At 43.7% G+C, this 15652-nt stretch overlaps 1 protein-coding gene across 11 annotated transcripts in view; it reads left to right on the top strand.

Moving 5' to 3' along the window:
- LOC8026462 (nuclear pore complex protein Nup50) overlaps positions 1-15652 on the top strand; it is a 69367-nt gene that overhangs the window by 34679 nt on the left and 19036 nt on the right. For 6 of the 11 annotated variants that reach the window (XM_029974604.3, XM_029974606.3, XM_029974602.3 and 3 more), the window contains one exon: positions 15197-15340. In XM_029974604.3, the coding sequence (XP_029830464.2) occupies positions 15197-15340 (144 nt within the window). The remainder of the gene's footprint in view (positions 1-15196; positions 15341-15652) is intronic. The other 5 variants (XM_040501579.2, XM_040501580.2, XM_040501577.2 and 2 more) reach the window with 1 other exon arrangement.

Here is a 15652-nt window from a genome sequence, read left to right as displayed (position 1 = left end):
ATGTGTACTAGTTTTTATGTCTGTCGCTTATTTTAACTAATACCGCACCGCCAATGCCGCCAGCAAGAACAGGCACATCTCGCACCTTAACAATCAGCACTGCTATTGCCTAATTGTTTTCTATTGAGCCACTGACTGTCACTTGAGATTCTGGTTTTGGTTCTGGTTCAGGTTTAATATCAAATGTTTGTTTTCGGTCTTGTTCAATTCAGTCAAAAATTATGCTTTTGATCTTGTTCTTGATCTTGGCCCTGGGGCATTTCCCGGAAAGGTCTATGGCGTCTGCCAGCAGAGCTCCTCCTCTCAAAAGTAGAGAATATGGTGATCCTGGTCTTATAGTCTCGAGTTCGGAAAAGCTTTTCTCTGTGTTCTTAAAGGGGTCCTCTGGCGATTGTTCGAGCTTCCCTAATTCTAACTGTGTTTTCCGAATCCCCGACCTCTACGCTTCCTGGTATGCTATTTAGTGTCGCGAAATTTAGTTACTGCAGCGACGGAAGTTCCACAGCATTTGCGCCAAATAGCGCCACGAACGAAGGTTCGGTACATCTTGCAGCAAAGCGCCATTTTGGCTAAGAATTGCGCCGCACTCGCGCCGAGATGGGCTTAAGCGAAGTGAAAAATGAAAACATTTTGTTATTGGTCAACTTTAATATTTGGAGACATAGGAGAAAAGGAAAATGATACAAATACGTATTTCGCGGTGTGTACTCACCGCATTTTTAGTTTCATCTTCACGCAGAACACTCATACTAAAAGCTCAACTCACGGGACATTTGCCGCACTTAATTGATTTAGTCTATCAAAGAACTTATGTATAGAAAGATGAACATATGCCACGATGTCGCGCTTTTACGACGCTTGATCGGTCCCACCAGATTGTAGCGTCGGCTGCGCTTTAATTTAAGGTGAAACGAAGTATAGAAATTGCTCGTCAACCGTGCTGGCCGATTGACGCTCTGCCGGTTTGATCGCCGACATTCGGCGATGTCACGAGCTGAAAGTTGCGAGAAAACGTAGCAAAAGAATAGGATGGTGCCTACTGTGATACGACAGAACCAGTGTCTTGTACAATGTTAAAATTGCATAAAATAGAAAGGAACAGAGAATAGGGAAGAATTAAGCGCAATTCCTTTTCTTTCTATTCTTTTCTGTTTGTGCGCAATTTTAACCATGTTCAATCATTACCAACTCGCCCAACTAACCACTTTACTACAGTGTCTTGTACTCCTGGGGAGATCACTCATATATAGGGGTGTGCGAATACTCTATTATATGAATTTGAGTCGAATGGCAAGTTCCCGAATTTGATTTGCGAATCGAATTCTCAGTATTTGGTCTCTCGAATATTTTATATATTCGGCCAAAGACGCGCGGTCGGTGCGGAGCTGACAAAAGAGTTGTTTTCTCTCCCGATGTTAGCGCAATGATGGTAGATAGATCATGCGAGAAACTCCCTCTTGGTCCTACCATTCTACAAAAATCTAATGCACAGGTTAGAGAAAAGAAAAGGAACGAACGCCGCAAACTTTATAGCACGCAGATTTACTTCATGATCGTGACGCAATCTAACTTTGAATCTAGGCATGGGCGAAGAGAAGATTTTGGGTCCGAATCGAATTCGAAGCGAATAGTGATTTTGGCTGTATAATTTTGAATTGAAAACTTTGAATAGTACAAGCAACAAATACTATATGTCTAAATTAGAGTTTTTTATTTGCCCTTATTTGGTATTAGTACTGTTATTGTTAATTTCAAGTGTATTGAGTTCGGGAGCACAAAATGGTAGAAATGGTCGGAAGCTTGCGCCACCTGGTCGGAAATCCAAGCCAGAGTAAGTCAAACCCGTTTATATTGAACTCGCAAGAAAACCTCTACCAGTCCAATATAGCGGATAATTCGATACAAAAGGTTTAATGAATTAGACTCTGAAAAATACACTTTCTGCTGAAATATTATGCAATGAAGTAGTCTTGCATCTTTTGCTGTTTTTTCTTCGTTGCATCCACGATAACGGTAATTTTCTACGCTATCGACGGCCTCCAAAATTGCTGAGGTCGCAGCCTTCTATATTTGCGCATTAGCGCCGAACTGTGCCGAGAGCACTGTACACGTCCGAGCAGGAGCACCTTCTCCTGCAGAGGCCCGTTTTGCTCAGAGTGTCGAACCGAAATTTTTATCGGTTCGGTTCCGGTTCGGGTTCACGGCTTTCGGTTCGGTTCCGGTTCAGTTCCGGGGAGTCAAAAATAACGGTTCAAACCGGTTCGAACCGGTTTGAACCGCTAAATTGAGAATATATTTTCCACGTTGTTCTGGCCATATACACTATTTACGCTGTAAAACTCTTGAGCTTCTTCGATCGTCCGTGCAATTTACTTTTGTTTTTAGGTACCAAAATATGAAATTCAGTTATTTAATTTTGACGCAAGAGTAGAAGTAAATCTACATTAACGCACATAACGTCGTGTTCATACGGCTCGACATCCCTTTGTTTACCAGTAACACATATTTTACCTGAATTAAAATGCTTAGGTACAAGAGTGAAGAGGTGAGCTTGTTGGTACATCTGGAAATAGATCGGCTTGAAATTTAGAACTATACTGCATTTTTTTGTCCTTTCTTCGTGTTTAAGTAAAATTTTAAAGTTCAAGCGGATTTATTTACACAGTATAAAATATTGTCGCGAAGTGTGGTAGGTCACCTAAAATACCCGTGATTGATACAACTTTATGTCGCAGTATTAAAGTTGAAATTGTGATTGTGTCTTTGAACCAAGGAATTAAATATATCACATAAAATTATAAAAGGAGCACCTCGTGGCCATATATATTACCAGATATTGTTCACGAAATACACTTCACAATATATGTATAAGATGACGACACAACTTAGCTAAAAGCAATGAAATTTTAAAAATGTCACAACAGTTTTAAAATAATTCCTTTTGGACAATTTTTTATAGGAACACCGAGCCGCAATCAAACTGAATGTTGTTCTAACCAAACATTGTTTACACTCAGTACCGTATGCATGCGACTAATCATGCAGCAAGGAGTAATCGCAATTGTTCACCCTAATCTATACGCACCTTCGCACTCCGATCGAATCTGGCCCAAAATAGCGCTTGTCCAAATGAACATTTTCTTATACAGGAGAAGCTGGCATAGCCTGGCTGTTGAGGTTTGTTCTTGACAAGATGCCGTTCAATTTAATTTGCGAATGGGCATCACCCTAACTAATTGATGACTTTAACGCGGTAGCGTTAAGGAGCTCATGTCGCAGAAAACCAAATGTCGGTGGCGTGACTAGAAAATCTTGGTTGGTCGATAGGGTGATGACGTCAGAGCTCTCACGCAAGAATTTCAAACAACCCACAATGCTCATGTGAAACGTAACATCACGCGTGTAATGAGAGTGATTAAAACATGACATGTAATGCGAATTAAAGTTCGCCGTATGTCTCGAGTGATTTTACTTATTAAAGTAATTCCTTTGCCTTAAAGAAAAAAATTAAGAATTTTAGGTGGGATATGAACCCACGACCCTTCGGTTGCGAGTCAGACGCTTTTGACTAGGCCACGCGAGTCACGCTTTCGTGGCAAATGAGAGTGCGATGTAAACAAGACCTGTTAAGGCTATGGCGTTCCGCTTTTAAAGGCGAAGCTTAAGCGTCCTCCAAAATTCTTTTTTGTTAAGTAAAACGCAAGAGTATTTCACGTTCTACTCGACATGGCAGCTACTTAATTGGACACTTTCTGACGGTTTGCGTGCGTAATCGTCATAGTTCCGCCGCGCGCCCTTGTTTACTTTGTTTTTGTCCAGCCCACAGACACATAAAAGTAATGTTCCCCACATAAAAGAGCGATAACAGACTTCTATATGCTTGAGAAGTTATATGTGTGAGGAACACATAGTTATCTAAATTAGCTTCAAAATCAGGAGTGTGTGTAAGGCTGTCCCATATCACTTACAACGTGGCTGTCAAGGATAGAAACGACGGAAAAGATTGACAGAACAATTTTCAGATAATTTGGGGGGCATTGCTTTAGGGCGGTCGGCCACTTATTTATGTTGTCAAATATTCAGTTAGTAATTAAATATATTTTTATAAAGATCAATAAATTTTACTTTATAAAGTTCCCATAACCGCTTGAGACCGACGCGGAAGGACGATACTCTAAACTACGCGAGCTGTGGAGTCTGCATAAAAGTGTTTTTCTGTTTGCTGATTGGCAGTGTGAAACATCGGGTTGCAGGGTACGCCAAAAAGGGCTCTGTGCTCACATAATAGATCGTAAGTCAAATACATGAAATGTTCAAAAATAGAGAGATAATTAATGTAATTTTTCTAAACAATCCCTTACTTTACGGCCTGCTGCAAAAAGATATGCGTAAAAATGCAAGCAATGAAATTTATAATTTTACATAAATAGGGCGAAGGACAGACAAATATTCTTAAAATCTTAGTGTAAACCACATTTTATCAGCTTCCATGAGCTCGAAACTTCGCCAAATACTGCCTCGGGAGGCTAATGTTATTTTCGGTTTTACCTGCACTTGTTTTGGCCCTCACTTTAGAACCCTATGCTTGAATAGCCATGCGCGCTAACATTTCTCTAGGCTGCCATATATCATCGCGAGACTGCTATAAAAATTGCACAAATTTACAATTAGGAGATGTACTGCTAGTTTTGCAAACACCACATTTCACCAGAAAGCTTAACTGTTTAACATGGTAAGTGACGTCATCACACTATAGGCTGTAGTCATTGTGATTTCGTCCTGCTGAGAAAATCGAATTCGATGGCGCAAAATGCATGCTGCGTAACGTTCAAGCTCAGTGAAAGCCAAATATTTTAAAATCACGTATTACTATTCTTAGTGGATCGTCATGAAGAACAGCGCGAGCGTCTGGAAAGACAAAAACGTGCTATTTGGCAAGAGCCTTTTGCACACAAAGTAGTTTCCGGGCTAGCGCTTTTTGGTCTGCGCCAAAGATGCGGGGAAGAGGAACCTTTATAACACAGTAGGTTTTTAAAATTATCCCCCCTCTCCCCCCCCCCCCCCCCACACACACACACACGCACACACACACACACACACAAACACTTCTTTTTACAGCGGAGCTATTAAGGGCTAGTTGCCCCAGTATCGTGTCCGGTAGCAAACAAATGACGACAATACACTCTGGACAGCTACCGACATCTACAAGTGACGACAGCAACCAGACAACCGGCTTGCCGGTTATCTGGTTGCCGCCGTCGCGCATAGTTGGCGGCAACATCTCCAGCCTTTCCACTCTGGCTTGCCGACTTGCGGCCGGCAGTTACTTCATTTCCACCATAGTACAGCTTCGCTGGTCTTCCTTTTTCACCGGAGTGGAAAGGCTGATTGATGGTATTCCTCAGAAATTGTCTCCTCCGTTCGTGTGTTCTAATTCGACAATTTTAGTTTTCACTTGTTAACAGCAACCCTTCACTGCTTTTATTTTGCACCCCGTGAAGTTTAAAGGGGTCATAAAACGATATCGGGGTGGAATGTTCATGACTTTGCAGAAGCGTACTGGCCCTAGTCTGAACCAAGTATACTCGCAAAGGCCGCCACTGATTTAGAAGCTTCTTTGTCGCGGTGAAATTGCGAGGCCAAAAATGAGACTATTTCTTTTAGTCTAGCCTTCGCAAAGATTGATGACGTAATTGTGGGATCAAACCCACCCGCCTCACGACAGTCGAGCGCGGCTCATAGATTGGGCAGGAGAACTGCGTGAGCACTGTACATCGGCTCGTAACAAGCAATGCCTCGGTGGACACTTGGGTAGTGGCTCGTGTCCAACCACTGCGGTAATGAGAATAGCCGAACTCTAACAATGCCTGGAGCTCCAGCACGCGTTTTCTTCCTTTGCAACCCCAGCGCGGGGGTATGATTAACGTTGGCGGAATAAGACAGGCACCAGGCCACGTGGCCGCTTCTGGCTCCGAGTTGAGGGGATGAACGAGGCTCATATTTCTCTAACTTTTTGGCGACTGCCATTGCCTAGTTAAGAAAAGAAAAGCAAAGCCAAGTTCAATCAGTTTTTAACGTTAGGGAGTGATCCTGAGTAGAATTTAATTATGTATAGACATCTTTTTATAGCTTCTTTAAGAGAAATACAGAGGGGGTCGAAACTTGGGCAATAACTTGAGAACGATGCTCGTGTGGGACTTACAGCGACTGCCATGGTTCGGCTGACCCTCTGAGGTCACTGAAATATTTTTTTAAAGTATTCTTTCCGTATACACATGTAGTTCTATCGAACGTCATATAAATAAGTCGCATTTAGTCATTTCAATACTTCTATTCTCGGCGACATCTTTCGGATGCAGTTCAGCAGCAGCGAAAAAATGTTTGGGTGCCACAACGATGTAAAATCGGTCTTGCAACATTTTTTGTACTTTCAATAAATACTGCTAAGAAGTAACCCCTGACGTTTATAGCTTGCAAAAATATGCATTAGTTTTACTCTCCGCGCAATAGCAGATGCAGAAAAAATAAAGGAAAAAGACAGCTGTCGATCCCCTCCTCAACTCGCAATTTGAACAAGAGGCCGCGTGATCTGACGCTAATTATATACCGTCAGTGTTCATCATAGTAATGCCCTAGGTGGCTAGGGTTTGCAAAGCAAAAGCTTGGGCTGAGCTTCAGATATTTTTAGACTTGGGCTATTATTTAATTGACATGAGCCGTTACCCGAATGATTGACGATGCTGACTGTCAAGAGCCCGTGCACTCGACTAGGTGTTATGAAAACCGCTTACGCCACGGTGTCACGTGACTCGGTGAAAAATCGTGATGTCATGTTACGTCACGCTGTCAACAAGGCTAATGCATGTAGTGACTTCCTCAAATTAAATCGAGTTGACGCAGTGAGTCACGTGACGTCACGAGGTCACGTGACATTATTTGACAACATGTGTTGACACCATGACGTCACGTGACAACGTGACACATGGTTAATCATAGTGCCAATACAAAAGCGCCACGAAAACCCACAATTTACCATACGTTGCCATTCTGTATATGATAATTTGAGCAATAGATAGAAATACAGCCGTCAATTTTTTATTCCCATATGTTCATTTTGTGATACTAGCAAAAAATAAAATAATAAATTACCTTGAACCGTTTTGAACCGGTTACCGTTATATTTTTTTTCGGTTCGGTTCCGGTTCAGTTCTAAGATGGCGGCGACTCTTTCGGTTCTGTTCAGTTCCGGTTCGGCTAAAAATAACGGTTCTGTTCCGGTTTTCGGTTCGGTTCGGTTCCGGTTCGACACCCTGGTTTTGCTCTGCAAGCTGGCTTTCTCCTGAGACAGGTGACTGCATTGGGTGAAGCCAGCTAGCAGAACAAGCTGGCTTTTTTTTTAGGGGCGAAGCTCCTTAGGGTCTAGCCTTGTCCGTCCGGCGTCCGTGCTCACATAGATCTTGCTGGTGCTCGTGCTCGTGAGCTCACGTGCTCACGTGTTTACGTGCTCATGTAGGAAAAAAAAAATGTTTAGCGCAGTCGACAGGATTCGAACCTGTGCGGGGAGACCCCAATGGATTTCTTGTCCATCGCCTTAACCACTCTGCCACGCCTGCGGGACGAGTAAGGGGTTCTGAGATGTGGTAGTAACTCAAGAGCTGGGGATGTCATGGATGAAACGTTGCATGTAGCCGTCAACATTTATACAGGAGAGGGCGCTGCGGTCAAATGTGTATATAATCGCGTTAAACTTTGCATGCATTGTCTCAACGTTTGTAGACGAGAGGGCGCTGTGCTCAAATGCGTATATAACCACGTTCCATACCACACATTCTCTCTTTCTGACATGGACCGTTGACTTAAGCGGTGGAGCTGCGTTCCCACAACTTCTAGCGGATCCAAGCTGATCCGCTAGAAGAACCACTGGCTCTGCATTTCACCGACCATAAAGCAGTTAAAATGAAGTTGAAATGCAACCCGAAACTCAGCACTTCCTATGAGCAATAAAAAGAAATCAGTACCATCAGCACTACCTCTGAAAAAAAAAATCAGTATCATCAGCGCCACCAGAGCTTCGCCCCAATCAACATCATTCACCACGTAAACGTGCGGTCATTTTTATTTTTTTTTCTGGGCGGTTGCGTTAATTGCTTAGAAGAAAAACTAATATCCACTTTTGCGGACGGAGCGGGGAGAGGAAGCACGGAGCACCCTCTCTCCGCTCCCTCTGCAAAAAATATTTTCGACGCGGCTGAGCTGTGGTCGTTATTGTTTTGGATTTGGAACGAAACACAACGGAAGAATAGTGGGCCTAGATTTGAGAGGGTTTCCAACCGTTCGATAGCAGCATTTGAAATAGGAACTGCGAGAAGGTGACGAAAAGACAAAAGTCGGTCGGGCAGGCGTCGTCGCTCTACCGCTTGCTTGCCTTCTTTCCACGCGACAACACAACACATGCACACTTGCGACCAATCTGTGCAGGAGCCGTCTCCGTTGTTTCAGTTTCGCTTGCTCCCTCTTTTAAATATAGGCTCTCTAAAACAGGATAGACGGACGGAGAAATGGATGTATAGCGGCTATTGGATGGTGACCTGCGCCACCTAACCACATGTTTTTTTCCTACTTCACATTATATTGTTTAAGCCTGTTTACTTATATTTAACACCTATCTGTTTATTTATATAAAATAAAATTCTGGGTGCCCTCTTTCGCCCTTAATATTGAGACTAAACACTGCAAAATGCCCCTTTTCCGAGATATACAGATATAAAAAAAAAAGGACATGTCGTGGTGTTAGGTTGTGCTTTCAGCAAGAAAAAAAAAGCCACGCGTGGCTGTAACTTCAAGTTTTTTCTGATGCTTTGGGTAGATAGATTATGTTTGCGACATTAAATTGGATCTTTAGTGCTCAGCGTCCATCAGCAGCTCCTTTTTTTTTTTTTTGCCCCAGACTTTTTATACATTTTAGCTTCTGTTCCCTACGAGATGCATATTCTCCACTAGGCGCATACTCTGCACATACACTAATCTCATTCACAACACTTTTTGAAAAAATCCTACAAATAAAATCACTATTCAATATTCTATTCGATATTCAGTTTTTTTTTTTCATAATTTGATTCAATATTTGATTTTATAACTACTATTCGGTATTTGCACACCCCTCCTCATTTATCATCTCTGCTGCATGCCTGCGTGCTGCCTCTCATCACCTCCGAGCTGCAGCTGACATAGGCGAAGCGCCTACGTTAGCGCAAACAGGCTCGGACATTATGCTCGCTACTATTACGGGTCTACCTCCTTTGGCTTTGATTGAATGTGGTCCTCTAATTAATAAAAGCTTCCCCTAGAAAGTTTAAGAGAAATGCGGGTCTGTGTTCTAATACCTACGGTCAAGCTAGTTCCCGCCCAGCTGTCGATCGAAAGAGCAGTGAAGTTTGACTTTGTTCTAGTTCCAACGCCGCTGAAAAGCAGTCACTTTAAAAGCACAAGTAGAGGTCACGCTGCGTGTTTCTCGTGGCTGCCGCTCGCGGCTGCAGGTCAGGGAATATTCTTGTTTTTGACTCGCGATTATGTGGCAGAATCGCAGCTTTTCGATGAAAGGAAGTGTGTGTTTCTGTCATTTGTGACAAAGTGAACAATATCAAAAGCAGAAGATGCCAATTTTTTCAAGGTTAAAATTGTTGCACAGCTCCTTTAAGTTAACGCGCTCGTGCGCTGTAGCGGTCAGAGTGCACTCCAGCTAAATCAGATTGTCTCATTTCTGGTGCGCGAGAGCTCAAACAGGTCGGTTTCCAGTAAGATGACGGCATTTCCGCTTTGGCGGCCAGTCTTGCAGTGGTCTCACGCGTCTCGCATTTTATTCTCACGCCTGCTTAAATATAAGGATACTTCGACGGCAATCACTTGGCAGCATCGTGCGGTCGTTCGTCATCGTGGGAAATAATTTAAAAAAATGCTGGTATAGACAGGTATGCGTACATCCTTGTCGAAGTTCGTCATCTGCCTTACCACAATTTCAGGATCAGGCGAGCCGATGAACTCGGCCATTTAGCCGTCATTCTTTGAGGATTTTGGGAATTTAGAAGACATTCGGCGCATCTTTAATCGCCACACCAACAGCGTGCAGCACAAATGCAAGCTCTTGCTGTTGCCGCCATCTCCGTGCACTTATTTCATCGAAGTCATCAACGAACAAACACTTAACGATTTTCGACGTGACGAGAGCCATGTTTAAACGCGCGCCGGAAAGCTGGAACCGGAAACATTAAAAAATAGGCATCAGATGGTGCCTCAGTACGAAACAAAGTGCGGTCGTGAAGCTGCGCCCCCTTAACCTGGACATCTCGCGCTGGAGCGCAGATGTCCAGAGCCTGCAGCTCACTAACTTAATGCGCCCAATGAGTGTGATCGTGTATCAGGTTCAGCAGTCTTTTTTCTGCCTGTTTCTGCTTAGTTTCTGCTCCACAGTGGTCTGGTGTTTGTGTGTTGGTACTTCTGCTTCATGCCTTGCTTTGCTTGTGGGCTGCCGAGGAGCTCACGCCGAAGAAAAAGGAGCTACCAGACAAGCTGCGCCGTGCTGCTGCTTATCTGCGTAGTCGCCAAGTGGATTGTAAACGGAAGGACCTGAGCAGTGAGAATGAGAGCAGCCAATACATAAACTGATATTTCTTCTATTTCCATTGCCTTTTCGCTTCTGTTATGCCCCCAAGTACGGGAAATTTACGCGGCCTCGGCTTGCATAATAAGAGCAATAATATTTTTAATGCAAAAGCATTAACTGTCTTATGGAGCGAGCTGACGTCATCAGTCTGAAGCACGAAAACGGCACAAAGTTTCCCCGATCCTTTGGTTCCATTGGCTGGCACGTGTCGACGGGGCTCCCATTGGCCACTGTGCGCATCAGTCTCCACAACCGCTCACCCCATGGCGCTACCTGTCCATCAGCGCGCCGTTAACACAGAGCGTCCAAGGTCACTGTGCCTAGGGGAGCTCACGCGCTGACCGGCGACGAGAAGTACGCAACAGACGAAAAAGGGAGCAGACGAGCGGCTCACATGCTTTTGCATTCACAACTCGTAAGGAATGCTTAGGTGTACCTTAATTTTTTTTTTTCTTTTGAGGGCATCAAAACCTGCCCTCGCGTTATATTTGTGGTCGCATTATTTTCATGCAAATACAGTAAGTAACGTGCTCCAGTATCAAAGAGGAACCCTCTATCATTATCAAAGAGGAAGTACAGTACAGTCACTTGTCAGTGGCTGCTCCAAATCAATATTTTGCCTGCTAGAGAACCTGCTAAAAAAAGTTGAATGTGACTTCTATCACTGTTATTATGAACATCTAAACGGTATTAGCATACACGTAGAGAGAAAAGACATTTTAGGTGTTTAGATTTTTTAAACAGTTTAGATGTTTAAATACCAACTAGTCCAATTATCAACCCTTTTACAGGTTATTGTGAAATTGACAGATGAAGTTGATGCCTGAACCAACATTCAAATATATACCCCCCCTTTTCAGTGCCACAACCTCACTGGCAGGCAGGCTCGTAGATTGAGCGGGCAGTCTAAAAAAAAAAGCATGCAGATTATTTGTTTCGTGCTGCTGCACGGTTGCTGAAGCAAGCTTCCAAAGCATTCATTGGATGCTATGAAACTGTTTGTAATCAGTTCGGAACACAACATCACCTAGATGAAAGGATAATTCAGAAGAAAATAAAAATGTCTAGCTAAGCCTAATCTTATCAAAACAAGAAATGACACTGTGCGCACCTGTAGTGTCTGTTTCAGTGGAAAAAACTTCTCGGCAAGAAAGAAAACAAAAAATTACCGCATCTCCACGTGGTGAATGATGTTGATTGGGGCGAAGCTCGGGTAGTGCTGATGATACTGATTTTGGTCATAGGTAGTGCTGATGGTGCCGTTTTCATTCATGTCAGTAGGAGAATGTGTGGTTTTCTTCTTTTTCTTTTTTTAAGAAGGCAGATGGGATAACTCAGAACCCCCTACTCTTTTTTTTCTTATTTTTCTTGATACTGATTTTGGTCATAGGTAGTGCTGATGGTGCCGTTTTCATTCATGCCAGTTAAAGAATGTGTGGTTTTCTTTTTTTTTTTTTTTTAAGAAGACATATGGGATGGCATCTCAGAGCCCCCTATTTTTTTTTTTTTCTTTTTCTTGTTTTCTTTTTTTTCACCTTTTTTTTTCATTTTTTTTTCTTGCTCTCGCTGCTGAACTCACGAGCAGGAGCTCGTGAGCTCCTGCTCCTGAGCTCACGAGCAGGGGCACGCCGGACGGCGGACGGACATACAGACATGGCTAGCCCCTAAGGAGCTTTGCCCCTAATATCCTTTTTCTTGCTGAGAAGTTTTTTTCCCCACTGAAGTAGATACCAGTACATGGCCCCAGAATGTCAGTTCTTGTTTTAACGATATTAGGCTTAAGTGGGTGTTGGCTCTTTGAGAAATTTTGTTCTTTTCAATTATCTTTTAATCAAAGTAACGTCACATTCTTAAACTCTTACGTTCTATCCCAACCACTAGCGTCACGTTCTCATGGAATTCGAGCTTTCTGCGATGCATAGTTTATTTACCCGGGCCGAAAAACACAGTTCTCATTTCTCAAACACTTCTTGTATAACAGGGGTGGAACGGCTGCGCCATTTACGCCATTTTGCGCCAGACGCATTTGTCTGCGCCATCCTGCGCCATTTCACGGAAACTGCGCCACAGCCAATACCTTGCGCCATTATGCACCAAATCGCACAACGTGCGCCAAAAACAAAAAAGTATTTTGTCTTGGTTTCGGTTCTTATCGACTCGATTGGCAACAATTAGCCCGTTTAGCTTGGTCGGCCTTGCAATCCTTTGTTCTGTTTATTCTCCCTGTGTATCCCGAGTCGGAAGCGCGCGAAAAAACTCGGGGATCGGATTCGAATCGCTACACCTGCGACTGGACTGTTATTCTTCAACCATAAGCTGTTAAGCAAGTCGACCGAGGTGAGGTCGAGTCGTTAAGCGTCAGATTGCCTGAGGCTCTGCAGCCCGGGATCCGGACGTCAGCCAATTGAAAACAAATGAGCAAAATATTCCTTTTAGTACTTCATCGTTAGAAGTTGAAACAGCATTCCCGCAAGATAATTGCGATTTGATAGAACTGAAACGCGGTCCGATCCGGAACCTTGCCTGCCAGCTGCTGTCACGCGAGCGGTAGATCTGCTCTGCGTACTTTAACCTTGCTCCCGCTAATCGCTTTGAATACGATAACTCCGTTAATTGTAGTCTGCTGCTTCGATATTGAGTTGCACAATAGGATAAACTCGAAATGTGTTGCCCTGTTCCTCCACGCAACTGCACGTCCGTTGCTTTCGCACGTCAAGAGGTTCGCACATATAATTACTATGTCGAGCACGTGGGGGTTGTGCGATAAGCAGTGCTGATTTGCATTTTGAGCAGCTGAAAGCCACTCAGAAAGTATCAAGGACACCATCTTCAGAAACATATGGTACTTGCTTTTTGATTCTCATTAAGGCTCACAAAGTTTCAAGTTTTGGCATCTGTTACACTGTTATCCCATTACCTAGGTCCCTAACCACTCATGTTCATCTGTGCTGCTAAGCACAATTGAAATTGCTCCCGTGCTCGTCTAAGACACAAGCTGAAGTGCAGTGAAAACTGATCTGAGCTGCTCCTAGCCTGCTCCAGAATGTAGTTTTAGCTGCTCCCAACCTGCTCCAAAACAGCGGTTTCAGCTGCTCCCGTGGCTGCTCCCAAATACATTTCATGAGTTCCACCCCTGTATAATGACCGGTATTGCGATAATGAAACAAATTGCAGACCAAACAGAGTGTCGGTCTACAGGAAATCATTTTCTTGGAAAGGAATTTGTCAATGCCAATGCTCCATGGACCAAAGCGGCCCACCCTGTCACTATTTTTCCAGGATCCTCTGATATTGTGTACCATATTTTAGGGATCCACACCCATTGCATACATGCAAAATAAATTTCGGATGAATAAAAGAAAATTTTCTTAAATAGTTTACATTCTGCATAGTCCACACATAAAAAATTATCATACACAGCTCACCTTGAGAAATACCTATTTTATTTGCGCACAAAGGAGGGTGGTTTGCTTGTTTTCAGAAAAAACAAGTTCCTGTATAGTTTGCACTGCAAAGTTTTAAACATGTATAAGTCCACCTTTATAAAAGCTCTCCTCCCTTTCAGGTAATAGAAAAGAAATACTCAAACAAATGCCTTCAGAATGTAACCCAGCATTTTGAAACGTTTGTTTCTTCAGGGGTGACTGAATCGCACGGGGCGGCAGCAGCTCTCGTCTTCTTCGTCTGCCGAGAATAGTTGGTAGTTGTTAAACACAATGAGATAAAACAGGGCAAAAAAAGGTACAAAAAGAAGGGACAAACAACCAGCACTCTGTCCTGTCCAGTTTGTTGCTTCCTTTTGCACCTTTTTTGCACTATTTTTGTCTCATTGTGTTTGCCAAGAACAACCCTTTTCTACAGAGGCAGTCCTTCGTTAATCTTCTTTGTTTTTGGTAGGTGGTGTAGACCCTGGGCGCGCACACAGAAGGCAAGGCACCCGAAGCCCATTTAAATTTTCTGGAGTGTGCCAGACGTGCCACTTCGCTAGGAACAGCCTTTTCCGAAAATGAAGCTCGATGTCGATCACGCGTGCATTCACGAAATCGATCCGATGGTTAAGGACCTCGTGGCGTTCGGCGACGTCTTTGCGCTCACTGTCAAACTTTCGCGCGTCATTCTTGTGCTGGCGGATTTGTTTTGAAAAGATCTTCATTTGCCTAATGTGGATGGCAGGGCACACTGCGCACGGTATACGGTTATCACGTCCTGCTCTTTTTCTTTTTGGGACTCAATCTTTTGGTTGCGGCATGAATCGTCCCAGGGTGGACACTGGTTTGCGGGCCACTTAAACACCTTCTTTTCTCGACACGCGCGCCAGCACTTCGCCGGTTCACTTTACGTAGGGGACGCTGATGCGCGCGACGAGGCGGGGCTCCTGATTTTGGCTTCCGAAGAAGCCGAGCAGGTTTCGAAACATTACTTTCTTAATTAAGGTTTTGGTCGGAGTATGTTTTTTTTGTATTACTGTAGTTTCATCCAACCAGACAGATTTCTGACTTAGATGTCTTTGTTCTTCTCCCTCTCTTTCTAATGCAGTAGATCTGCCTGGCAGTTCTGCAATATCAACATCCAAGTCTATATCTGGTTTCTCAAACCTGGGTACCCCAGCAGCGAGCAAGCCAACGTTCTCGTTCACTCTCGCCGCAACAGCACCCACCGCCACGCAGGAGAACTCCGAAGGTAAGGGCTGCTTTCGCAGCAAAACCGACAGTTGCGTAAACAAATTTATTCAATTTTGTGGTTAACGGATTAGATACGGCCAGAGCTATGTATACAGGGAGTTTGGTCAATGGGAGGCGCACGCAGAGCCAGGGCATACACCAGATGCAGAAAGTGGTCTTGACAGGCTCCCTTGGCCAACCAGAAGCCTAAAAGAATCCCCTAGCAGTGGTAGCGAGAAACTGTTTTAATCAAAGGTATACGTTGGTATATGGTTTTAATAAACCCGTAAGAGTAAAGTGTAGTAACCCTTCATGATTGAAAATAGGGTGC

The sequence above is a fragment of the Ixodes scapularis genome, unplaced genomic scaffold, assembly GCF_016920785.2.
Source record: "Ixodes scapularis isolate PalLabHiFi unplaced genomic scaffold, ASM1692078v2 PGA_scaffold7__128_contigs__length_106722199, whole genome shotgun sequence".
Taxonomy (NCBI): Eukaryota; Metazoa; Arthropoda; class Arachnida; order Ixodida; family Ixodidae; genus Ixodes; species Ixodes scapularis.
Note: the sequence above shows the minus strand (reverse complement) of the source record. Positions and strands in the feature narration are given on the sequence as shown.